Here is a 26,663-nt window from a genome sequence, read left to right on the forward strand (position 1 = left end):
GAAGGGCATGAGAAAAACCTTTGCTGCTGTCTCAGCCCAGGCACATTAACATTGCCAAGTGTTTCCATGCTCAGCCAGTTGGTGTTTTCCTGTTCTCAGAGCATCCTTTGCCCTGCAGTGCCTGCCCTGCCCAGCACAGCACCCATGCGGGTAGGCTGGCATAACTGCCCTGCCTGCTGCAGGTGGAAGGGCTGACACGCTGTACAGAGCTGACAGCTTTAATTTATGCACATTTTTTATATTTTTCCACATTCCTGGGAGCTTATGCACACAGGAAAGGGAGCAATGTTCACACATATCCTTAAAAGTAGCCATGACTACACCACTGTGGAACATGCAGGCTTAGAGATTGCAGCCATATATGGGCTCCTGGGGCTGGAGCATCCCTGGCACCCCTGGGGGGAGCACAGCTGGTGGAATTTCCTACTAAAGGACAATTAATAAAGACCCAATCCATTTGTGTATACACATGTCTAAATATTGGACAACAGATTCAAGGCTTTGTTACCCCAGAACCCCGAACCTTTCAGGACTCCTGCACTCATTAACAGATTTGTAGCCTCTGACCCAGGTTCCAAGAGCAGGGACTGTGAGGGTTGGAGATAGGAAAAGCACCAAGAGGGGCTGTTTAAGGACTGCAAGTCCCAAAGGAACATGCTCCAGAGCCCCTGGTCCCCAAAAACTGTTCTGAGAGCAGACCTCCAGCAGCACTGAGTGGTGACAGGCTGGAATTCTGCTTTCCCTGGCTGAGCTCTCCAGGCACAGCCTCACCCCCACACCTCACCTCTGCAGCACCCTGAGACTTTGCTTTTCTTCTTCTCTGAGGTCCAGGAGCTTTCAGAGACATCAGAGCCACTGTGCTGCTGTGGCACCCCCCCTGTGCCCCAGGGACAGGGCACCAGGAGCCAGAGTGTCCCCAGGGCTGCCCCAGGGCTGCCAGAGTGTCCCAGGGCTGTCCCTGCCAGCCAGAGTGTCCCAGGGCTGTCCCTGCCAGCAGGGTGCAAAGCAGCCCCTGGGGCTAAGGAGGCTGCAGGCACCAGGTGTGCTGCAAATGCCTTTGGGATAAATGGGACCCACGTTGCTCCCAGCTGGGTGGGGGAGGTGGGGAGCAGGGGGCACACACAGGGCTGGTGCTGGGCAGTGCTGCTACCCCTGCACTGGGCACAGAGGGCACACAAACACTCCCAGCCCCTGGGCTCCTCACCAGCCTGGCAGATTTTGTCAGGGTTGTCAGCAAGGACACAATTTCTCTGTTTCCATATTAATTGCCTCGTCTTCCAATTATTCTCCAACCATAGACAGGTGTGGCCAAAAGAGGTGTTATTTTTTTTTAATTTACTGCTGTGAGATTATATTTGGGCTCACAGGCATCTGAGAGGCCATCTCAGATGGCATCTTCACCTCACCAGGAAGATTCCACCACAAAACTCCCCACATCTGGTGAGAAACACTCTTTTGGAGCTGTGACAAGAGAAAGTCCTCCTGCAACAGTGCAAGCAGCCATGATGACCACAAATTGGCTGCAGATGTCAGCAAAGCCCAGTGCTGGGAATGGCCTGGTGCCCAGGTGATGTGAGACACACACCTGTGAGACACAGGGAGCTCCAGCAAGGGCTGCAGCTGATCCCTGACCAAAACTCATCCTGTGCAGTCAGCTTGTGGCCTCTGGCCTTCAACTCCTCATTCTGAAAGTTTAGTAGGAAAAAAAGTGGCCCAGAAGCAGCTGGGCTTGAAGGTTAAAACAAGGCACAGGTCTGTGAGCACCTCCATACCCCAGGGTTTGAGAGGGTGGTGGCTCCTGTGAGGGGCTCAGGGTGTCAGAGCAGTCGGTGCTGCAGCAGGGTCTCCTCTCCTTTGTGCTGGTAAGGACTCAGCTGGATGGTGAGCCCACAGGGCATGGGAGGGCCCCTGGAGCTGGCTGGGCTGGGCTCTGGTGGCCCGGATCTGCAGGGACACAGTGGGGATGGACAATTGCTGTCCTTTCCAATATTGCCATCTAGAGGGCCCAGCAAGGACCAGAGCTCCTTGCAGGCCATGATGAGATAAGGAAGAATCAAAGCCTTGCTTTTTTTAAAATTTAACTTCATATAAATGCTGCCCCAGCTCAATGTGGAGATGCAGAGCCAAGGGTGCAGAACTGTCCATGGCTTTGGGCACAGCAATGCAGGATTGCTCTAAACACAGCCCGGTGATTTTTTTTTTTTTGAGGCTGTAGATACCCAGTGCTGGCCCATTTCCCAGCTCTTTACTGATCCCCACATGAAGATGGACAGATGGTACTGACTGAAAGCCGCCCCTCATCAGCTCCAACTGAACAGAACTAATAAAACAGGGACTAATCAGCAAATGGCAGCTCTGTGCACCTGCCTGCAGGGGAAGTGCCCCATCCCAGACCATGCAGGAACTGCCTTGTCCCTGCTTGCTGTGCCCCTATCCCAAACATGTGTAGCTGCAGCTGCCCATGCTGGGGGGGCTGGACACAGCCCAGAGGATCCCAGATACATTTTGGGTGCTGGGGATGCCACTCACCAATGGTGAGGGGCCTGAATCACACCTTGTTTCAAGGAAACATTTGGAGGGGTCGGCTGCACTTCTTGGGAGGGTTTGGGAAGGTGAAGGGCTGCCAAAGGGCATTTGTTCAATTGTAAATGATGGCCTTGTTTGCTTCAGTTACGTGCCCGAGCCCAGCCCCAGCTGGGCTGGACAGCACCTATCCAGTGGGATTAGTGGTGTTTATTCCAGCTGTCAGGATGCTGGGGTGGGAGTGCACAGCAGAATTAGCATCACTTCACAGCAAGAAAATAATGTAACACCTTTGTATCCTATAACACCTTTGTCTCCTGTCCCATTGCTGTGACATCCAGTAGCACAGGCCATGCCAGGCATTCCTCTCTCACTCACAGCTTTTGGGAGCTGCAGGCTCAATTTTGGGACAGCCCAGCAGGACAGCTCAGGATCTAGCACCCCACACAAAGGCCACAGTCCCTTTGGAAAGCAGCACAAAATGTGGTAAATAATTATCAGTGTATCTGCCTGGTAAATAGGTGTACAGGCAGAGCTGTGACAATGTGGTTTTATACCATCTAAGAGATTAAAGTTGTCCTTTGCAAACCAAAGCCCTCAGAAAGAGATTCATGACATTTCTGAGGTGCCCTCTGTACTGAAGAGTGTAAAGCATTTGAACAACTTGCCAAATGTTGCAGGTGGGAGTCAGAGGGCAGAATCACCAGCCAGGAGCCCAAGTGCAAATTCAACAGCCCCAGGTATATAAAAGCCTGGGAAGGCTCAGGGACTTCGATTTTGCAAACAGCCCATGGTGATGCCTCTGTGCAGCTCCACTCCAGGCCCCAGGGCTGGGAGTGAGCAGCACAGTCCCAGCTGGATTTGCTGCTCCTGGAGGAGCTTTTGGCACCCAGCATGGCTCTGCTCCCCAGCACTGCTCCTGCAGGAAGGAGTGTCCCAGGAGCTGGGCTGAAGGCTCAGTGTGCACCCTGCAGCCCTCGGGGTGCAGCACCCCTGGCTGCTGCCAAAGGCCGTGAACAAACTGCGCTCAGAAGGCCAAGTGGCACGCGGTCACTTTGCTACAGATTTATTTCCGTGTGAATTAATGAAACAGTACACACAATTCCAAAAAAAAAATAATCATCTTTTATAGGCCCATAATCCTTCTTTCACAGTACAACGCAACAGTAAAGGATTTAGTCAGTGTAAACAGAAGGTCCAATAGTGATCATCAGCTATCACAGATCAGCTGCACAAACACCACAGCTACGGGGTTAATGCCATTACCACACACACTGACAGTACCAGTACAAATCATAACTTTACCTACAATGCTTTTTCATGTGCAAAAACCATGGAATTCAATTTACAGAAGAAGGGCACCTTCTCTAAATCCTCGTGGGGGCTGTGAAGTGCCTCCTCAGGGCTGTCTTATCTATTTGGCAAAGGTCTCAGGCCCTGATTTTCCAAGGTACCCTTAGCTCCATCTGCAGCACAAAGCATCAGGGCTCTGCCTCTGCACACCAGGCATTCCTGTGCAGCCCTGCACAGAAAATAATCAGCTGAGGATAAATCCCATTCATTTATGAAATCACTCATTAATTTAAGCCTAAAATCATTCATCAACTAAAGCTATACAAAACAGTCCTGTTATATTATATATGGATCATAATGTAACCCATAAAATCACCATTGGTTAATTTTTTTCCTTTCATGAAACTGAACTGTTACTGGTGTCAAAATCTGAGGTTTATGGGTAATGTGTTCACAAGTTTACAGTGAGTGGATAAATTACTGAAGTCAAAGGGTCAGAGGAACAGAGGAATGCTACCACAGCCATGGGAAAACAGCAGCTTGTGGCCACCTCGAAGCAAATTTGCACCTCAGCTGGGAATGCCTGGGAGGGAGCCCTGGGGCAGCAGAACTGTTCTGCACCTCCAGCTGCACCAACTCTGTAAATTGAATTCATAGTCAGGCTATACAGGAAAAAACAAGAGGTAGTTATTTATCATACCTCTTCAAAAAGGCAGAACAAACAAAAAACAGGATGTAGAAGTGATACAGTAAACCTAAAATCAATAGGTTTCTACTATTTTTTCTTCTTTTTTTGGTTTTTTTTTTTAAACACATGAACTTAAGTTACAGACATCATATAAAATGCACACTCACTTTATGGAATTCCTGCATAGTAGGAAACAAAGGCCAGTGCTAATCCAACAGCTTTGTTAACAGCGGGATGCCATTTACAGGTGCAAGGAAGATGCCCCAAATATATCCAAATATAAACAGAGCATTACCTCCCTTCTAGGGAAGTCCTATGGCAACACTTACACATTTTGTTGAGAAGGAAAAAGAAAGCCTTTTCTTGGGGATAAACTGCCAAAATAATTATCGTTTCACATCCATAAATTTAAGGCAATGTTACTTAGACCTGAGAAAATGAAAAAAAAAATAAAGAAATAGTGTAGATTTATTTTCTCAACTATACATATACACTTGAAACTTCAGGATTTTCTGTCTCCTCCAACTCTCAGGTGGTGCTGGGGAAAACAGCTGTGGGGACACTGCTCTGAGGTCTCAGGGTGAGATCCTGAGAGATGCAGAGTTTGTTCCAAAGACAGCTAATGGGAGCTGTGAGTGCTCGGACTCACCTGGCTCTCTTTCATGTATTTTCATTTTAAATACCTCTGTTTAAGCCCTCTGGAGAGGGTTAACTCCAGAATGGACCTGTAGTGCACCAGTAACCCTGAAAGGTTCGTATAGAAAAACTGTAGATAAAATAGACAATAAAATAACATACAGTAAATTTCCATGATTCCCCCTTTCCAGGATAAAAAAGATGTCAGGGTTAGCAGTTTGACTGCACCTTTAGCCATTCCCATAACTACAGAATAAATCCTTTAACACTAGTGTGAAATCGCAAATTGTTCTGTGCTCTTCCTTGAAAAATAAAAAACGCAAATTAAAACCAAAAATCAACTCACAAACATTTCTCATTAAATGATAAGAGACACAAGAAAGGTCGGGTGGGACTGCAGACACACAGCATGCTAAGGAGTTACCAAACAAAGTGCAATGGTTTCTGACTCTGCGGGAGAACAGACGGACGGATGGACGGCTCCCCTTCAGTACCAGCTGGATGCCTCTGGAGAGCTCCGGAGGCACCGTGTGGATCTGCAGCCTTAAAGCTGGAGTTTGAGGTTGGCTGTGCTGCTCCACAGCCCCATGTGCAGCTCTGCACACCTTGGCTACATCTGTGACCGCAGGACAGGGACTCGCCCGCACAGCGACACGGCCGCTTCCCAAAGGTGAAATTTAGTTGCCAAAAGAGGATTTGATGGCTGGTTCGAGAAAGCTGCTTGAGCCACAGCTGAAAGATGGACAGAGACCTAAAATCTGTGCACGCCTGGTGTAGTTTCTGTGGGATTGCCTCCTTCTCCTGAACACAACTACAGACACCAACCATCCCTCTCTCCTGCTCCCATCCCAATAGCCGGACACCCGCAGCCCTTGCTGCCAGCTTTGGCCGGGGTCTGCCATGAGCCCACTAAAGCAGGGCTTGGGCAGAGGGTCACTAAGAAGCAGAAAGTCTCCAGGTTCCCACAGTGAAACAAGTTTATCACCATCCACTGCATGGTGAGAGGGTCTGTCAGCAGACTTTTTGCTGATATTTCGAACATGACTATCCAAAGATCAGAGACCAAAAGAAACTCAACAATCCTCATCAGGCTAGAAAGCAATTTCCATTGCTCACCACCAACTCCCTACCCTCCTCTCCCAGGTTCAAAGGATGAACAGGGAGTCACAGCTCCTTTACTCACCCGCTGGGAACTAAACCCTTCATCAAACCGCACATTAACGAAGCTCACTGTGTGCAAAAGACTCTGACGCTAAAACAGTTCCACCCTACATAGTGCAGTCAACACAGTTTTTAACTTAAATTTGCAGCTTGTCCTTTACAAGTGCTTGGCAGAGAATATTTATATTCTTTTGACACCATATAAATAATATTTATACAGCTTAGACATTTTGAGACATGCATTAGACTTTAGGTAGTACATACTTCTTGATCATATATGCAGATATTACTGTCAGTGAAACCGAGCGACCTTAGGCCGGACCGTGCCTGGCGTTGTCCAGGACGTTTGAGGGCGGCTCCGAATCGTCCATGGGCAGCACCAGGCGCGTCCCCCGGATCACCAGCTCGTGGTCCCCAAAGGCCAGCTCCCTGTCCAGGGCGTCCTCCGAGCTGTTGCCCACGAAGCGCCGGGAGGCGCCGCTGGACGCCACCGAGTCGGTGTTGACTGCAGAGTCGCCGTAGGTCAGGCTGATGTCACCGTCATTGAGGATGAGGTCGGAGTCGTCGTCCTTCAGCTGCTCTTGGTTCTGGGGAGCAAACAGGAGGGTCACGGATGTGTTTTATGAAAAATCCTTCCGTTAGGATCTTTTCTCCTGAGAAGCTGAGAGGCTGTAGAATCTTGCAGGCAGCCCCGACATGGGAAGAGATGAGAATCTGACTCCATGTTTCAGAAGGCTTATTTATTATTTTATTATATATATTATATTAAAACTATACTAAAAGAATAGGAGAAAGGATTTCATCAGAAGGCTAGCAAGGAGAGAAAATGAATGATAATAAAATCTTGTGACTGACCAGAGTGTCCAAGACAGCCAGACTGTGACTGGCCATTAATTAAAAACAACCACACGAGACCAATCAAAGATGCACCTGTTGCATTCCACACCAGCAGATAATCATTGTTTACATTTTGTTTCTGAGGCCTTTCGACTTCTCAGGAGGAAAAATCGTAGCAAAGGGATTTTTCAGAAAATATCATGGCTACAAGAGGACTACTAAAGGACTCACCTCATACGCCTGTGGGCTCGTCAGGCACCGGGCAACTGGCCCACAGCACCCTGGCAGTGTGGTGGTCAGAGGGGGACCACTGTGTGTCAGGAGAGGCTTTAGGTAGCTACAGAGAGGGTTAAGGAAAAAAGAGGAACGGGGCTGTGTTGGTGAGTAAAGGGCTGGGAGGGCAGCACTGAAGGACTTGGCATTGTGAGGAAACCACAGAAAGAAATGAAACACAAATGTGTGGAAGCACAGAAGTTGTACTGGTGTGCAAAGAGAATGCAACCAAAGACAGCAGGACACAGTCCTGGTAAGATGCTCGGCAGCACTGCTTGTCCCACCACCCTGTGCCCCTCAGCCTCACATCACTCCTCCACTAATGCACAGCACATCTGGAAGGGAGGACAGGCATGGATCTAACAAGGGGAAGTGCGAGTATGAAAACACCCATCCCTTCCTGCCCACCTACTCCTGGGATTAAGGACCCCCAGGATGCCAATCTTGGAGAGGATGCCAATCTTTGAGCAGAACTGCTGCTGCCTTCTCACTGACAGAGGGTGGAAATTGTCATTTCTTGCAGCCCCAGACACGAGTAGGTGCAAACCCAAGCACAGCAATATCAGGAGAAAGCAAACACTGGCTCCTCTGCTAAGCAGGGAGGAGCTCACGGTCCCAGTGAGAGGTGTCTGGCAGTGGGATCTGACTCAGCACACACCACTGCTGCCCAAGGATACTTGTGGTCGAAGTTGTACCACATGCGGAACAGCCAAGCGCTTTCAGCCTTCGTGCTCCTCCTCTCGCTCTCCGGGACACCCTGTGGGAGAGCAAAACAGTAAAGAGGGGCAGGACAACATGCCACGAGCTGGATCAGGGCCAGGAGAACCCAAGGGGCACTGGATTATCCCCAGGGGACACAAAGAGACACAGACTTTCCCCCTGCCTCTTGAGAAGAAGCCTTTGGCCGGGTGTGTAAGGATGTTCACACCACAACAGGCTGCATTTAGCAGCATTTGACTGCCTCAGGGAGGTGGTAACAAAGCACAGAGTGACCATTTGGCTGCTAGAGCCTTCCAGTGTCTGGCCCCAAGGTTTAAAGTGCCTCAGAGCCAGCAGCTGCATCCAGACATCACATTTAATAGTGACTGACAGATCCAACCTCCATCAGATCTCACCTGACACTGCTGCACGCAAATAATTGTATGTTATGGGAACTCCAGGCTTCCTTTTAGTCAGAGAAAAAAAATATAAAACTGTTTGTAGGGGACTGTGAATTACAATTACATATTTCATAGAAATTTGGCTTACAGATTTATGGCCCTGGGCTGCCTGTCACATTTGATGCTTTCTCTCCAGGAGGTGAACAGCCCAATAAATGGCTCTGAATAAAATGAATCTCCAAGGTGCAGAATCCACACTGAAACCAAGGAGAGCCACAGCCACAGCACAGCCAGCTGCAGACACATGAATGAGACAGCTGGAACCACCAGGCAGAAAAACTCCCAGGGCTGTGGGGCACCAGCACTGATCTCAGTGTGCTCAGTGGTTCTGGGGCTGCCACAGAACTACCCACAGGAAAAGGGGTAAGCAGGGGCTGAGGGTACCCATGGGTAAATGTTGGGCAGATGCTGCATAAAATGAGTCAGTAAATGGTGCTCCTGTACTGCCCTGGACACTGGGATAAGACAGAGCCTCCATGTCATGCTCACTTTGGGATTTATTTCAAACCCAGCAAGGGAGAGAGACTGAATCTATTGGAGCAGCGATGTGAACTAACTAAACAGTCCAGCATTGCTTCTGTGCCCTTCTTTCCAGCTGAGTCAAAACAAGGCTCATGAAAACCAGAGAGCACAGGAAAGCTGTGACTGCAAACTCATTCACAGGGGGAGCTAAAACCTCCTGCAGCTGGAAGGAAGCAGAGCACAGACAAGGCATTCACAGGGTCAGGATGCGACCCCAGCAGAGCACACTCACCACGTTCTCCTGATCCGCGTCCACACCGACCCTGTGAGGAGAGAACAGGCAGAGAGTCACACACCAGGGAGAACAGGCACAGAGTCACACACCAACAAGCACAAAGTCACACACCTTTCCAGGGAGAACAGGCACAGAGTCACACACCATGCCAGGGAGTACAAACCACGCCAGGGCAGGGATCAGGGGAAGGACAATGCCAAGATGTGCCTCTGCTCCCTGCAAGCAGAGCAGCCTGAGCAGGGAGCAGGCTGGGGGAGCCAGGGCAGCCCACACTGACCGGATGTTGAGGCAGGACAGCATGGCCGTGGTGCCCCCGCCGAACACCCAGACGGTGAAGAAGACGATGAGCAGGGTGGTGCTGAACATCATCTGCCGCGCGTAGGTGGCCGTGTCACGGATGGCCAGAGCGAAGGCCATGGCCCCACGGAGCCCTGCAGGGGGGACAGCACACAGCTGGGTCAGCACAGCTCCCCATGACCCCACGGCCAGCTCCCCACCTGCCCCCCATGCTGGGACATCACCATAGTGATGGTTTTGTCACCCCTCCTTCCAAGCCCAGAAAGGCAAACGCTCCTCCTGCCCCATGCCAGGTACTTGAAGCAGGACAGGAGGAGCTCTGTCACCCTGATTTTTTAAGTTTTTCTAAAAACTTAAGAACCATCCTCATATCCACATACAGAAACAACCAATGGCCCTCAACCTTCGTAAAAACCACCAAATCCTGAAAATCATCAACAACGCCCTAATTGACCTCCCAGCACCACCAAATATCTCAACATGATGAAACTTCTGATGTTTACATTTTTGTAATGAACTTTCTCACACACTTTCTGTAAATAACGTATTGTTTTGCATTCTTTTATGGAGGAGGAGAAATTTGATGGACTGTTCATTTGTCCAGTGTCATTGGAGAGGTGGCTCTGTCACCCTCCAATCCACTGTCACTTTTGGAAATCTATAAATGTTGGAGTCAGAAATTAAAACTTTCTTTTTACCTTGAGAGAGCTGTATGTCCGTGTTGTGTTATTTCGTGTCCTACAGTAACAGAACTCATTCCTACATCTCAGGCCACTCATTCCTACATCTCAGGCCACTGAGTCCCTTCCTGCCCAGCCTCCCCGCCAGACATTGCCCATAAGAGATTTAGAGTTGAATAAGGAATATTTCCAGCTTCTCACCATAAGAAACCACCATGAATACACCACAAACCCCTTAAAGACCTAACAGCAAGCTGGAAAAGCAAAATGCTCTTAGGAATCAGCTCATCCATCAGCCCCAATACCTGATTTCCCTCATGCTCCCACCCTGACATGGTCAAGAGGAAGGATGCAGTAGCGTACCAGCAAACATCATCATGTGCTGCAAATTCGTTCCAATCTTATTTCTTCTCCCCAGATTCAGTAAAAATGACAATGGGTAAATATTGGCAGCTCTTCCTAGGAAGATAGCAAGCTGTATTTGCACATGTTAAGGAAATTGCTCTTCCTGTGTCTCCCATCACATCCCACCTGCACACAGAGCCAGTCTCTACTGCCCAAAGGGAACTGGGAGCTGCAGAAACGCTGGTGCTCTGGCTGCAAAGAAAACAATCCAGCCCTGAGTGCTACAGCACTGTGGGAAGAGCAGGCTACTGCCTCACTGAAACACAGCACAGACTGAAATTCAGAATATCACACAGAGACAAGCACAAATAAACACAGGTAATGATGAAAGGACATGTTAGACAAGTGAGAGGAGCAAAAAAACACCATTCCCACAGAATGCTCTCTGCTGCCAGGTCCATTTTGCACCCCAAGAATTATTTGTCTTCTGTGAAGCTCAAGTTATCACAGCTATGACAACCCCTCTGACATTCCCCAGAATGCCACGCTTCACAGCTGGGTTTGAAGCTTTAAGTCAAGTCTCATTCCCAAAGATTATTCAGCAAAATGAAAGCAGCAGCAGTTGAGAAGGAAAAAAAAAAAAAATCTAATACTCTTTCTGTTTTCATAGCCTGCGAGATACAAGAATCACCAGCCCCTTCATATTGCTTTTTATCTTTGAAGCTGTATCTTTTAATACCAGCACCCAGATGGCAAAAATAATCTTGGAGCCAGTATTCAGCACAGCCTTGAATAATATGGAAAATGCTTCTAGCTTTTATGTTCTTTCCTGAACACCACAATTTGCATAAGAGATGTATTTCATGATCTCTCTCATGAATGAGCTATTTCATCAGCGAGTTAGCCAGTTCCCACTGAAGAGGCACAGCACAAAATTTCAATATAACAGCCCAAATGGCATTTCTCTGCTCTCCACCTCTTCTGCCCCACTGCAACCCCAGAAAAGCTGATCAGAGAAATTCAGCTGAACCTGCAGAAAACCCACGGACCAGCACTGGCAAAAATGTTTTGTTTACCAATATAAACTTGCATCAGTGCTGACAAAGGGTGAAAATAATTCTGCACATTTAACTGGCTTCCCTGTGATGTGAAAAAAATTCCTTCAAAATTCTTGTTTTTCTGAGACATACCAGGGCCCTTGTTCCCATTAGCATCAGCCTGCAGAACAGGAAATCCTTTCTCATGACATCATTCAGAGGCATCCACTGTGGCTGTAACTGTGCTGTTTGACCAAAAAAAGGCTTTTTTTTCAGGGTTAACCCAGTGCACTAGCAGAGAAAAGAGGAAATAAATGGCTAAACCAGGCAGCCCCCCTTTGCAAAGCCCCTCCTGGTGCCACATGACAAAGCCTGGCATTGGCATCACAGTCACACTCAATGATGAGTCCCTGCAGCAGCTGATTCGGATGCCCACAAGAGGAGAGAAGACAGGGGAAAAAAAACCAACAGAAAAGCTGGAAAAAGAATCTCCATCTTCTTAAAATAACCAGCAAAGGCACCACTACATGGCAGAAATCCCCTTTTAAAAATAAAGCTAGACTGACTGAAAAAAAACCAAACCCACTCATTTGAAAGAAAAACAGAAATTGGGAATGAGGCACCTCTCCCTTTCTTTCTGTCTTATAAATTGGGCTCCAAAGGATACAAAAGCCCCCACCACAAAGGTAGGGTTGAAGACATGGTTCTGGAAGGTGAACAGTGCAAGTCCCATGTAGGAGAAGATGAAGTTTTCTGCCAAGAAATTCAGAAGCTCAAACAACTGAAAGAGAAAAACAAATTAAAAGTGAGTTAGACATAATATAGATTTAACAAGAAAAGCATGTCAGCCCATCCATCATGCAATAAATGCTTCTGCAGAAGCAATCCTAGTGAAATGCAGCTGTAAGAAGACAGATGCACCTAATTCTGGCTAGAGGGAAGGAAAAAAATTGAATTTGAAATTCAGAGAGGCTGAAGGGGTCTGAGGAGTTCTCACCTGCTTAGTTCTGTGTTGTGACTCTGTAGATAAGTTGTTATAGGTATAATGAGCCTGTGTGATCCCACAGAAGAGCACAGCCACCACACCTGGGGAGCAGAGCATCACATTAGAGTCCTGGTCAGGAAAAGGGAGCTGAGCTGCACCCCAGGCCTGGAGGGAACTTAATGCAGTAACCCCAGCACCCAGAATCATTGAACTTCTGCAGGCAGAGGGAGGCCCTGGCTACAATCAATACTGAGAGAAGCAGAACTCAGCGGCCCCATCATCCCTGCAGATCTCCCTGCCACGAGCAGGGCTGTGCTGGAGCTTGCCTGTAAAGCCACACGCTTCAGCCAGCAGGAACGTGCTCCAGGACATCAGGAAGAACAAGCCAGTCTCCAGCAAGGGGAACTCCCGGAGTTTGGTGAACTTGGTGACGTTGCAGCTGGTTAAGGACAATTTGGAGAGACACTGCAGGCTAAGAGCATATCAAATTCCAATTGTGCATCACAGCTACACAGTCTGCCCCTAAAAAGGCTATGGCACTGTCCTCCATTAATTTAGGGGAAAACAAGTTAAACATCTGGGTGAAATGCAGTGCAGCAAAAAATAAATAAGCTGTTATGCAAACACTTGGGGAAAAAACCAAACAGTGAAAAGGATATTAAAGCTGTCACAACTCCAGTGGCTGCTCCCATTGCAAAAGAGCCACTGAATATCCCCAGGAAGATCCCGATGGACTTGAACATGGCTGTGACATCAAACGTGTGGCTGTTGTCACCCGCTGGCTGATACGCAACTATTGAGCTGCAGGAGAAGGGAAAGCACAAGAACAAATCTGCTTAGTCTGGAGGGAGAGGCACCTCACAGTGCTACACAAGCCTTGCAAAGTGCTACAACTGCTGCAAACACCGAGCCTGAGCAGCCAGGGAGGCACAACACCCTGCAATCCCCTGGGATCACAGTGTGCAGTGGCTGCACGCCCTCCCTGTCCTGGGGAGTTTGGGATCAGCCACCCCCCCAGGCTGGATGTGCAGTTACTCCTGGACATTGGAGAGCAGGGGACCAAAGCCCATGCCCTGTGTGACATGTGGTATTTATGGTGGTATCTGGGGGGGTTGGCACCAGCTCTCTGTAATTCCAGGTGCTGTGGGACCACGAAGCATTCAAGCAGGAAATCTCCATTTCTCCAGTGAGGCAGCTGCTGTGAACATCCCTGGAGAGCTGTAACTGCTCCTGTTCTGCCACATTTAACATGCACTGCATTTAGCCTGCACTGCTCTGAGCTCCAAAGTGCAATACCACAGGGTAGCCAAGGCAGACAGTGCCATGCACAGCAGCAACACCATTCCCTGCATCCACCAGACCTCCAGAGACCTCTGTGGTGAGATGGCAAACAGGTCTGCAGTGCTCCAAATCTGCTCCCTCCTAACTTCTGATGAGCTGAGCCTTGCATCAGTCATTGTTCTACCTGGAAAGGCTGAGATACAGGGAGGCCCTTATCCAGCTCCTAAATCCCATTTATCAACTCCTTACACCACTTTCCTTGATGTAAATTTCTTGGAAACATTAACTTCCTAGTTAGCAATGCCTTGGCTCACTCTGGTAAAACTCTTGGATGTGAACTTTAAACGTTTGCTGTTTAAACTGCTGAGAACAGACACTTACTGCCCTGCACACCCAACTTGCAGCTCTCTCCCCTAACTATACACCAACATTTTTCTGCAACAGAAATTTCAAACCTTCCCTTTCCAACACAGGTAATTTCCCTTGCTAAACTTCCCTGCTTTTAATACAGCTCATTTTTCTGCAATGCCTTTTACACTGCAAGCTGCAGATTTCTCTGTGCTTTAATTCCTTTCATCAATTCCATTTTATACTCCTCATTCACCAACATGTTTTGATTCTGGGTTTTCAGGTTTTATTTTTTTTAAATCCAGACTGGTTTCACTTCCCCTCCATGACCAACTCCTTGAATGTTGGTTTTGCATTTTAACCTCTTACAGTTCTCCTTCTGGTTCTGTTTTTTGCATTGCCAATAAGACACTACTGCCAGCTGCCCTTTATTTCCCCTTTTGCTGCCCATGGGGCTTCCTGTGGTGTTTAATCCCTGCAAATCCTCCCTTTGGAAGAAGCAGGTTGGGATCCTGCAGCTGCATTTACCCCTCTGCTCCCAAACTGCAGCTCTGGCACCTCACCGCCCACCAGCTTTCAGTTCTGGGTTCAATTCCTCTTCGTCCTGCAACAAGCTCCTGCTGCCAAGCCACACCAGACCAAGACAGGAACAGAAAGGCACAGATCCTGCTCCTTAAGCACAGGAACAAACATTTGCCCAGGGCTCAAAGCAGGAGAGGAGCCTTGGGGCACCCAGACTGGGCAAAAGCCCCTGAAGAGCCCAGCTCCCCATCCTCCCCTGCCTGCAGTGCTGGGGCAAAATAAAATAACTGCTGAGTGAACTCAGAGCTGCTGCCGTGGTGCAAATTATCCTGTTTTGGGGAGGGGGTGGCCTGAGCTCAGCTCGTGGAGAGAGGAAAGCAGGAAATCAGAGCAACAGCTCCAGAGCAAGAGGCAAATCCCTGCGGGCGGCGCCGTCACCCACTCGTGCCGAGATCCACCAGGAATTCCATTCCTCTGAAGCTGAATCCACCCACTCCCACCCAGAACCTGCCGGCACAGGCTGGAAGACCCCATCCCCTCCTCACTCATGACCACTTCTGAAACACAGTCTGGCTGTGCGGCGTTTCCTCTGGCACCAGCAGTGACACATCCAGCAGAAAAGCCACAGCGAGCAACACAAAGAGTTCCAGAAACCTCAACAGAAACACTCAGTTCAGTAAATACAACACACAGCTCCCAGTGTGTTACTTGCTGCCTCCAGTGAAACCCACACAACCAGCAGGCTGGAGTGACAAGTATTCCAGAAATATTTTCTCCATTAGTCTCAGCTATATGTTAAGCTGTCACCACTGCAGGTATTATATATTACTGAACAAATTGCCGTGATGGCAACACAGTGAAAACGCAGATAAAATATGTCCTGCATGCAAAGGACATAAAATATTAAAGAATATAAAACATTCTTTAGAAAGGCAGCAAGTTTCCCATGTGTTCAGTCAAGGGTGTTAACTCCAGCTGTAAGAACATTAACTCCTCAAAGTGGGGAGAGAAAGGAAACAGCTGCTTCACCAGCTACTTCCACCTGAACAAAAGAGGGGTTTGCAGGTGGGAAGCAATGCAGGTAGGAGCAAAACCATCAGCCACAGGTTTCACTGGGGTCTTGTTGCTGAAAAGGAGACTTGGTGCTTTTCCTGTTTCAGAGGGATATAAAAACTTCTCTGTGGATGGGTCAACTGACCACAAAAGCAGAACAAAACCCTCCATCATGCAGTGGGGAGTTGTAAGGGCAATCTGTAATCCCAAGCAGTGGTAAGCAATGAGGACACGCATCAGGATGTCACCACAGCTTTTTGGGACACTTAAGATGCTCTTGCAAACATCCATGCTCCTGTTCTACAGAGGCAAGGCCAAGAGGCTCCCCATAGCTGCTGACATGTAACACAGGTAAGAATTGTAAATAAAAGCAGGGGACACTTACGAAGACAGCACTATGGCAACGGCATCGTTGAGGACGCTTTCACCAAAGAGAAGGGCATAGAGCTCCACATCCACCTGCAGCTCATGGAATATGGCAAGGACAGTCACTGACAAACAGAAAAATAGAAAAAATAGAGAGACATTCAAAAAGGTGCTGTTATTTCGATGCAATCAAAGACTAAATGTCCTTTTTAGAAAGCTGCCTTCCTGCACATCTGTGCCACTGCTGTGATGCTGCCAGCTGCCCCTCGTGCTCTCTTGGATAGTCTTCCTTCTGCTCTTTCAGATTTGGATTTAATTCATCATTTCCCTCCTCCTTTCACTAAAACACATCTTGGCCTATTGAATCTTTTGCAGGCAGACACAAACAAACTCTGCTCTGAGCTTCCCAGGGTCTGAGCTCATGGGCTGAGCCACAGTACCAGGCTGGCATGAGCCACCCAGCTGCAGGGATGCTGTTAGCTCAGAGCATCAGGGAGAGCCTTCCTGCACCTGCAGAAGGCCAGAAGGACCAGGCTTTTCCAGGATGATGACTGCTTTTTCTTTCCATTCCGGATACTCTGAGAGAAATCCTTGGATTCAACACATTCTAAGCGGCAGCACAGACACACAACATTTCAGATCTGACTGGAAATAGCCAGGCATCAGCTCAAACCCCATGTGGGGGTTTCTGTGATTTAGGACTACATGGCAGAGATCAGAGTTCCCTCAAGCTCTTCTGTGATCCAGTAGCTCCAAGAAGATAATGGAAAGCAGCAGGTTTTGCATATCAGCCTCACAGAAACATCACAACATCCAAAGCAAGCAGGATGTAACACATGGTGCATCAGGCACAGCTCAGGCTGAGGGCTGAGCCAACTCCAAACAAGTTCTGTGAGTCTTTTCAAACAGCACTCAGGGCACACTGAGGGGAGTTTAACCCATTTATGCACAGGGAAATGCTCCATTTCTACCTGTGAAATCTTCTTGTTCCTATTTCAAGCCCAAAGAAGGGACATGACACTGACAGCTCATCTGCAGCATTTCTAAGCATTAGAAGATTTCCAGCCCTGCTCAGCAAAGGGCAGAAGCAAACAGAGCCCTTTTTGTGGCCCTGTGTTTTTACATGAAATGAGAACATGGAAGTGAACAGCTACCACATACCAGCTATCATGAACTAACTACAATTATTTGGACAAAGCATGTTTTTCACAGTTTTGAGTTATAAAGCGCATCAGTAAACCAAGGTGCCACAAATCCTCAGTACTGCTCATTAAGGTGTCTCATTAATCTAATTTCAATTAGATTAGCCCCTGTCAAAATCCAACCAAACTGGAAGCAAGAGAAAATAGCTAAACTAACTAAAACTATCAACTGAGCCCTCCTCACATTACACATCTTGTTCTGCAACAGCTGCTGGCAGCACAGGGTGGCAGAGACACAATGCCAAACCCCAGCAAATTCAAGAGACAGGTTGCCTAAGATTTCACTGCAAACAAGGATTCAGGAAAGCAGAGATTTGGAAACTGTATTGCAGATAACTGAAAAAAATTAAAAAGCACAGAGACAAATCTGACTTCTAAGAATGTCACAAATAAATTAAGCTCCAAAATTCAGAATGAGGGAACTCGCAGGGGTTTCAGACTTTCCTCCCCTCTGCCCCACAGCTCAAACCAGGCCAAAATGTAGGGAAGGCTTGTAACCCACCTGGGTCAGTGGCTGACACGATGGCCCCAAACAGGAGGCAGTCAGTGAAGTAGAAATCTCCCCCGAGCTGCCCGGTGACTTTCATCAGCGCCACGCAGCCGTACACCACGGAGCTGGGGAGCAGAAGAGGCAGTCACACATCTCTGCAGTGCATTAAAACAACATCCATATGGCCTTGCTTTCCCTGCATTTACCAGATTGAAGCTATCCAAATGCCAGAACAACAAAGAGCTGCATGGGAAGCACAGAGCCTGGTGAAACCCCAGGGCAATGATCTTGGGGGTGAATGCTGGACCACACACACCAAAGCACCCTCTGAGCTGGAGCACAAACATGGTGCCAGGAGGGAAATGGGACCAGAACTCCTCCAGGAGCACAACATGCCTAAAGAAAAGCAGCAGCCAGGTTTATGGGGTCACAAGATCACTTTGCAGTGCTGCACATTAACATGGTTCAGAGTCACCTTGGATTGACTCTGAAATGCCCAAAACTTTCAGTGAGGAGCAGATAATGCAGATGCTGAGTTTGCTTGAATCCACTGGACTCCAGTGGAAAACACCCTGTGTCAGCCTGTGTGCTACTGTCCAGAGAGGGAACCATCCAGCAGCCTCTGCACTGAGGGATAAACAATTTGAAACACATCTGTGCTCACTAGACATCCACCTCTATGATCCTGCTCTCCACTCCTGTGCCTCAAGTTTAGGAGGCCTTATGCTTCCAATAATTTGAAGTTGCTGATTTATCAAGACAATTTTCTCTGAAGTGTGAAACTTTTCTTGCCATGAACAACTATTCTCATGGGATGCTCAGATGCTGAGAGAGCACTTCACAATTAGACAGCAACAACCCTGCCCACGCAGCAGAAGTTTGCACAGTAAATAGTATTATTTGCTGCTGCTGAGCAGCAGTAGCAGAGCCCGTGTGACCTTTCAGGGCTGGGATTAGCAGCTTCAGCTCCAGGCTTAGTGCACTTCTCCCAAGCACAGCTGAAACCCCTGTGGAAGAACCAGACCAGCTCCATCTACTCACCCAATCACCAGGCAGGAAATGGCAGTGCCAAGGAAAGCATATGCCAGGATGGATCCCAAGTTTCTGAAGAAGTGCCTCTAGCAGGAGAAAAAAACCAAAAAACTGAATTGTATTTTGCTAACAATTTATTTCAAGTCTGCACAGGCACCCACAGTGTCCACAGCAACTTGGACCCAGCTCAGACACCATGAGCTGGACAGGCACAGGGTGCCCAGCACAGCCCATGCCAGACCAGGAGCTAATGCAGCATTAATAAACATGAATGTACCATGTTCTCATAGCTGGGTGTTTAATAAGGTGCTATTCCAAGTCCTGGGAACTGATTTCCTAACCCAGCAGCATTCCTCCTTCCTTCTCCCGCAAGCTAAACTGCATCATTCTCCTCTCCTTCCAAGTCAGCATTTCAGAGAGCTGCTGCTTTCTAAAACCTTCCCACACTCCCATGTGCTTGGAAAGCTGGGATGGCTGAAATGGCCTGGCTGACCCCAAAAACCCCTGCTGGAAACAGCTGAAGTCATTGACCCTTCTCAGGGCAGAGGGGCAGACAAGAATGACAGGGGCACTCTCAGCTCTGCTTCCCACAATCCCACATTTGCTGGGCAAAACCATACCCACCCCCACAGCCTCAGCCTGCTGAGCAAGCATTAAAGCACTCACAAGTATTAAAAATTCTCTGGAGGCAGAGGAACTAAAAACATCAGCACTGTAAAGGCACGTACCCTTTTCAAGCTGTAGCCTGCATAAAATATAATGGGGGGAAGCAAAATGTTGAAGAATACTTCAGGATCAAAAGTCACCTGTTAAGAAAGAAAAAAAAAAAACCAACAGTAGAATGATTTGTTAAAATTTTGCAAGACAAAACACGAGAAAGTAATATATGGAGGAAGCCATGTACTCCCATCATGTGAAACCTGTTGGGTCTGGGATCTTCTGAAGACAAATCCCAGAGTCTAAACAGCTTAAATGAAGATGAGCTAAAACTGAAGTTTCATTACATTGTGTTCAACATATAAATTACTGCTCATCACAATCACAGGTTAAAAAACCGAAATAAAATCACTTAATCCAGCAGATGCAGGACCCATCCCCATGGAGGGCGCGGGAAGCACCGCTCACCCACCCAGTCACTCCTCCCTTACCTTCCTCAGCATCTCATTATCCTGGACGTTGTTGAGCTCCTGGGCACTGATCTCCCCCTTCAGGGTGTACTCATAGAACTTGCCACTGACGTTCACCAGCAGCGTGGCAGGGCTGCTCTGCACCTGGCAGCTCAGGGTGACGTTGTTGACGTCGCTGGGGACGTGGATGCCGTAGCGCAGGACCACGCCGACCAGGACACCTGGGGAGGGACACAGCTCTGTGAGACAAACCACAGCACACCCCCAGAAGGATCCCTCAGAGCATGGATGCAGCACCAGGATCCTGACCCCCTGCTCAGCTGCTGAGCACAACCACAGCCCAATAACTGAACTGACCCATCCTCATCTCCGTGCGCCAGGCGAATGCTCCGTGCTCATGGGGAGTTCCTAACACAGCCATGGACAAGTCCTGAAGGATTTGAACCACCCAGCAATCAGTCAGACCCTCACTCCAGGGTAGCCAACATTGAGGGCACATTGGGCTTTTTAAGGTGAGCACCTTGCACTGCTGGGCCAGGTGCTGCTCACACCTGCCCAAACTGTGCCCCTTGCACACCCTGAAACCTGACATTGATACATTCAACTCTTCATTTTGGCAGGGATTAAAGATGATACCCAACAGCCACCCTGATCACTCCGAGCCATCCTTCCTAAGCTGCTGCAGCACCATACAGCCTCATCCCAGCCCTCCCTGTTTTTATAAAACCACATTTTAAAATATAAACATATAAAATTGTTTCCCAATCCAGGTCGACCACCCAGATCTACTCCTTACCCCTGCAAACTTCAGCTCTGCACCACAAACAGCAGCCCCAGGGCAGCCCCATGAGGCAACTCTGCCTCCAGCTCAGCTAAGTAGGGGCATTTTGGGGTTAATTTGCAAGTCAGCAATTTATAAAGCATTTTTCTTTCATTGTCTGAGGTCTCGAATTCAGATTCAAGTGTGTTGAGTGCTCTCCTGGCAGAGTGTTTTGACATCTGCAGGCTGGGGAAGAGGGGTGGCCCACAAGACACCTTTCCACGTAGCCTTCAGCACAAAAGGGTTTGGAAACTCCTTGACTGAGGCGGCCCCGAGCTGCCACAGAAATCCTGGATCCCAACCCCATCCCTGAACCACACATTTATGAAAAGCTTTCAGCCACGTGGGAACTAAACCCAGACCGCAACGCTCTGAAGGCTTCTCCATTTGCCTCCCAGGACACTCCTGCTCCTGATTGCTGCCTTAATTAAAGCTTTGCTTTCCCACAGGCAGGGCACAACCCTGACAGGAACACCCAACTCTTCCTGTGCCACCGCTCTCAGAGCAGAGCCTGGGCAGGACACTGTGGGGCCACAGCTCGTTCAGCACCTCCTGCAGCCAGCTCCTGATCAGCCACACACTTTTTGACTTCTCCTCCCTTGGCCACAGTTTTTTCAGGACAAGATTTGCCATTTTTCCTGATGGTGAAAAGAAAAGCCCCACCTCCCATCTCAGGGGTGCCACACACAGCAGGGCCACCAGAGCACACACCCAGGCCACAAGCACAGGCAGAGGAGGTGCCTGCACACAAAGTCACCACTGCTGACCTAGGACAGCTCAGCTCAGGGACTGGTCAGACCCAAAACCCTGCTCTAATACAGCACTTTGCAGCACAGGTGAGCTAAAAAGCTACAGATGCTTTTAAGCCATGCACCATCAACCATATGCTCACCACTCTGGGCTTTATTCTGCCCTGAATCACCCCAAGAGTCACAGAACAGCTCCTTCTGGGCACTGCCAGCTCCAGCAAGGAGAGTTCAGGGCACGTCACACTGTGCAGAGCAGCTGAGGGCTGCCTTTACACCACCATTACCTAGAGGCGACACCATAAGTCATTCTTCAGCTTACTTTTCTGTCAGTCTCTGCTCCTGTGATCTTCCAGCGCTCCAGAAATAAAAGTATAGAATGAAAGCAAGTATGTCAAGCACATCATGATGCCACAGCATGTATTCACAGGAGCATGTGGCAGTGGCTGCAAGGCACCACAGCAGTAGGACAAAACACCCATTTTCCTTTCCACCCAGCAGATGACAATCCTAGAGATACCAAGGGAAACAACCAAAACCCTTCACTGGGACAAAAGGAGTTTCAAAGGGTTATTTGCATCTGCTTATGGCCATTAATGTACACCATGCTTTGCAGCCCTTGAAAACTAGCTGGGGTTACTTTTTAAAAGTTTTTCTTAGAAGAAAAACAATTATTTCAGAGGTTCATGCAGGAATCGGACACCAGCAGCTGCCTGTCCTTGCTCAGATGGAAGGAAACCCACCCAGCAACCCCTTTAACACCCAGGCTAAACACTGTGAGAGGAGAGACCCCACAGGAGGAAGGAGGGACAGACAGAAGGAGTCCCTGCTGTGAATTCAGAAGGGATCCTGACTCATTGCCTCTCCACCCTTAATCCCTGCCCCAAAGCAGTGTTACATCTGATAGCCCCCCTGCTCCTCTGCCATCTCCACATCCAGGCACCTGTTCCCGGCCCCGAGTGCCAGCCAAGCTCCACACAGGGCCAAATTCCCACTCTGGCCAGGAATGGAGTATGGGAAAAAGAGCAGATAAACCTACAACATCTGCCAAAGATCCCTGTTTGGGCATCCCCAGATCATAGTTTTTGTTTTGCTCAGGAAGAGGCTGCCTGGGAGGCTGCCAGCTGGGGAAAGACACCCACGTGCAAATGCACAAATGCACAAATTGCTCCTGGACACTGAGTGTGACCCTGACCCAGAGACACTGGCAGAGTTACCTGCAGGGAAAGCATCCTGCTGCTCTGCTGGACACCAATTTTCCCACCCCCATTAAATGTCCCCACCAGCAGCCCCTCCTGCCCCATGGTGGGTCTGATCAACCCTCCCTATCCAACGATGCCCACAGGAGGCACCTGGCACAAACCTGACGTGGTTTTCCAGGCACCAACCCAGTCCTGAGCTCAGGCTACCTGGACCAAGCCCAGGGGACCCTGTGGGTGCTCCTGGTTCTGACAGGCTCTCAGGAAATGGTTCAGACTCTCCTGGCACTCTCAGGGCTGCCCCAGCAGCAACCTGTGAGCCAGTATCGACATGCTCCTGCTGCCAGGAGTTTCACAAAACTGAGCCCTGGGAGGGAGCTGAGCTGAGCTGAGCAGAGGAACCCAACACTGAGGAAGCTGCCAGCTGAAAGCTGCAAGGAGTTGAGAAGCTGAAGGCAAAGCCGGCAAATTAATTGAGTTCTTTTATGCAAAGTGCAAGAGATTATTTTCATTGCATTTCTCCCGACTTCATTAAAAAGAACAAAAGCCCATGGGCTTTTTTTTTTTTAAGGTGCTGTTGAACATTTCCGAGGTAACGTTTTATATGAAGACTAATATATTACCAACCCCAGCACTTAACAACAATGAAAGCAGACAGGATCCCCAGGGGAGCATTAATCTGGACACCAAAAGGGAAGAAAAATGTAACAGCTGAAGACATCCTGACAACAAGCAGTTTAGACACACACAATCCACAGGTCAAGTGGGAACAAGCACAAGGAAACTAAACTTTTAGAGAAGATCCTGCACATCCACCATCAGACTCTGAGAAGAACTGAAACAAAATTGTTCAATTAATCATCCTAAATGCTGAGCACCTCAGATGTGGGAGCCTCATTTTAAACACTGAAATGAAGCTTAAGGGCTACTAAGCACCTATAGTCTGTAACTGAAATTACTCCAGTCAGTGTTCAGCCCTTGAACATCAGCTCTGAGCTGACAGTGTGATGTGCAAGACAGAAATCCACCTGGAGCAAGAGCTTATAACTTCCAGTAAAAACAAAGACAACAAAGAAACTGATGTGTTTTGCCAAAAGAGAGATATGCGAAAGTTTTGACTTAGTTATTGAGGTTTTTTTAAACAGAAACAGACAAGATTTTGCAAATTGCTTCTCTTGTTCAGATTTCAGGGTCTGTTTTGCAGCCCCTTCCACATTTTCAGCAACCTTCCTTGGGGCTAAAAGCATTGCAGGGAGCCAGGGACAGCAATACCTCCTTTCTTCCCTGCAGATTTCAAGTTGTCACACTAAAACAACAGCATCTCACCATTCCTTGGGAATTACACATCCCTTTTCCTATGACACCTGCCACTACCTGAGAAGCAAATGCCAAAAGTCTTGACACCGAGGAAAACTTGGGATTTTCTGCATGATCAGACAGGTGACATTACTGATTTCACCAGCAATTCCCTAAGCACAGTCTGCAGAAGAGCAGACAGAAAAGGTGCATTTTATGGATCAGCAGGAGACTGAAACAACCCAGGCTGTGCTCTGAGAATAAAGTGAGCACTCAGGTACTGCAGGGAGAGAGGATAATCAAGAGGAAGAAATGTCCAGGAGAAGAAGAACAAGGTTAAGGGCAAGTGTGAAAGCACAAAAGGAATAGAAAGCTGGGAGCTCTGGGGGAGCAGGAGAGAGAAGACCTTTCATGCTGGAAGCATGTCCTCCCACAGCACAATTCCTGTCCCAGGAGGTGACCATCCCCACCCTGGGCAGGAGGCCAGAAACACCTGAACCCCCCTGAGCGGTGGCTGGAAGGAATGTGAAAAAGCAGAGCAGTATTTTGTGCCCCTGGAAAAGCAGAGCAGGATTTTGTGTCCCTGAAAAAGCAGAGCAGGATTTCGTGCCTGTGCAATGACACAAGTGCCTCCACCCCTTCATTTGGAAGGACACTTCCAATTAACTGAAACTTGGGATCACAAAAGCCAGTGGCCCAAACAGGTCAAGTCGCAGCCTTTGGATCAAAGCTTTCTGCTGGGTGGGAGATTCGGCCACGTCTGACTCTGTGTGGTCACACATCACCCCCAGCCAGCAAGGGCCACACAGAGGACAGACACTAACTACAGCACGCAGCAGGAGATGCCTTCTCAACCCTAAATTCAACACATCATCCCTAGATACAGACCCATGGCCACATTAATCATTCCCCAGCACACCTCCAGGCCCTGCTTTGGTTGACTCAAAGTCATGCCAGATAATCCAGGGAGAGCCATGCATGGCCCTGTCATACCCTGGTTCAGGCCTCTTCATGAGGCCATGTCACCTGAGGAAATCACATTAAAACCCAAATGTCTACAGCCCCACTGCACTGACCCCCAGCCTTGCTTTACTTCCAGTGGGATACCCATGGGGTTTCTCTCTGAGAGGTCCTGTCACAGCAGGAGGAGGAACTCTAAAGGTTGTGCACACAGGTCCCCAGGCAGCAGGACAGAAGGCTGCTGGCTCTGCAAGCCCCTGAGCATGGCAAAGCATGGGAGAACCCCCCAGATGGCCTCTACACTCTTCTTGGGCAGCTTCTGGAAATCTGGATGCTCTAAACACACGCTGGAAACACAGCATGTGGGATCACAGAATCACAGAACAGTCTGGGTCACAAGGGGACCTGGATGATCATCCAGCTCCAAACCCCCATGGACAGGGACACCTGCCACTGGACCAGGTTGCTCAGAGCCCCATCCAGCCCGGGATGCAAGGCTCTGCTGCTCTGGGCTGCCCCAAGTCCCCACTCTCAACCCTGGGGCAGGTAAGTGTGACCTGCCAGTGCTTGGTGACGTGGGAGCCCATGACCCTGCCAGCTTCACCCTGTGAGGCCGACTAGAAAAACCCAACCAGCTCCTCGTTGCCAGAGATTTGGGAGTAACTCTGCCTTCGAGAGCCCTCCATATCTCGGGTTTGGAAAACAACCAACCCTCCCTCCAGCACCACCCAGATAAGGCTCAGCAGCACGGGGCTGTGCCGGTGACACAGCTGCACCCACAGAGGATGTGTCGTGTCCCCGCACAGCCCCGCAGCCCTCCGGCCACCAAACCAGCCCTGGGGGCGCCCCTCGGGGAGCACGGGAGGGCTCCCACTGGCCGGGAGAACGATGCTGTGCTGGTCCCATCGTGCTTGCCGGCCCCGCAGCCAGCCCCGCGCAGAGCCAGGATGCCCGGGAAGCCCGGCACCGGCCGGGATGCGCTCCCAGCGCTCGGGGCAGCTCCGCCCGGTGTCCCGGGAAGGCAGCGCGGGATGCACGCGTGGGGCTCTCACCGTAGATCATGGCCAGCCCGGTCTCGTGGAGGAAGCGAGCGCGGCGGTGCTTGAAGAGCCAGATGGTGAGGATGGTGAGGGTGAGCAGCAGGATGAAAACGAGCAGGTTGGCGCTGTCCTGGCGGTGACTCTCCTCCGCCGCCTTCTCGGACACGATCTCCTCCTCCAGCGCCCCGGGACGCGCCGCCGCCACCTCGGCGCCCGCCGGCCCCCGCGCCCACAGCCCCGCGGCCGCCGCCAGCACCGGCCCCGGCCCCGCCATCGCCCCGGCACCGGCCCGGCCCCGCCGCCACCAGGAAGCGGCTCTGGGCGCAGGCGCCGGGGGCGGGAACAGCGCCGGGAGCCCGGATAGGGACGGGCCGGCAGCGACGGAGCGGGAGAGGGGCGGCGGGAACAGCGGGGAAGGGGCGAGGGCGGCGCTGGGAGCTCCTGAGGCGGGGTTCGGGAGGGAGCGGGGAGCCGGGGCTGCCGTGAGCCCTGGGGAGGCTGGGATGAGT

At 49.6% G+C, this 26,663-nt stretch overlaps 1 protein-coding gene across 1 annotated transcript; it reads right to left on the reverse strand.

Moving 5' to 3' along the window:
• Positions 1–3,563: 3,563 nt before the first annotated feature.
• SLC9A6 (solute carrier family 9 member A6) lies at positions 3,564–26,443 on the reverse strand. Its single transcript, XM_030967843.1, has 16 exons — positions 26,167–26,443; positions 20,115–20,314; positions 19,695–19,772; positions 18,976–19,052; positions 17,947–18,059; positions 16,262–16,367; positions 13,332–13,473; positions 12,999–13,104; positions 12,685–12,773; positions 12,355–12,468; positions 10,669–10,780; positions 9,606–9,759; positions 9,326–9,356; positions 8,089–8,168; positions 7,370–7,475; positions 3,564–6,888 (listed from the first exon to the last, which is right to left on the reverse strand). Exons 1-16 carry the CDS (start codon positions 26,426–26,428, stop codon positions 6,613–6,615), a joined length of 2,046 nt encoding a protein of 681 aa, XP_030823703.1. The 5' UTR covers positions 26,429–26,443; the 3' UTR covers positions 3,564–6,612.
• Between the last annotated feature and the right edge of the window lie 220 nt (positions 26,444–26,663).

This window comes from Camarhynchus parvulus, chromosome 4A, assembly GCF_901933205.1.
Source record: "Camarhynchus parvulus chromosome 4A, STF_HiC, whole genome shotgun sequence".
Classification (NCBI taxonomy): domain Eukaryota; kingdom Metazoa; phylum Chordata; class Aves; order Passeriformes; family Thraupidae; genus Camarhynchus; species Camarhynchus parvulus.

Bases quoted from the DNA above. Each gene is read 5' to 3' on its own strand.
- SLC9A6 (XM_030967843.1), bottom strand. From the start codon at position 26,428: ATGGCGGGGCCGGGGCCGGTGCTGGCGGCGGCCGCGGGGCTGTGGGCG. The intron at 13,474-16,261 runs GTAAGTGTCCCC...CTTCTCCTGCAG, and splicing joins GTTGCCATAGTGCTGTCTTC to CTCAATAGTTGCGTATCAGC. The intron at 9,760-10,668 runs GTACGCTACTGC...TCCCCCCTGCAG, and splicing joins GCACATGATGATGTTTGCTG to GGCTCCGTGGGGCCATGGCC.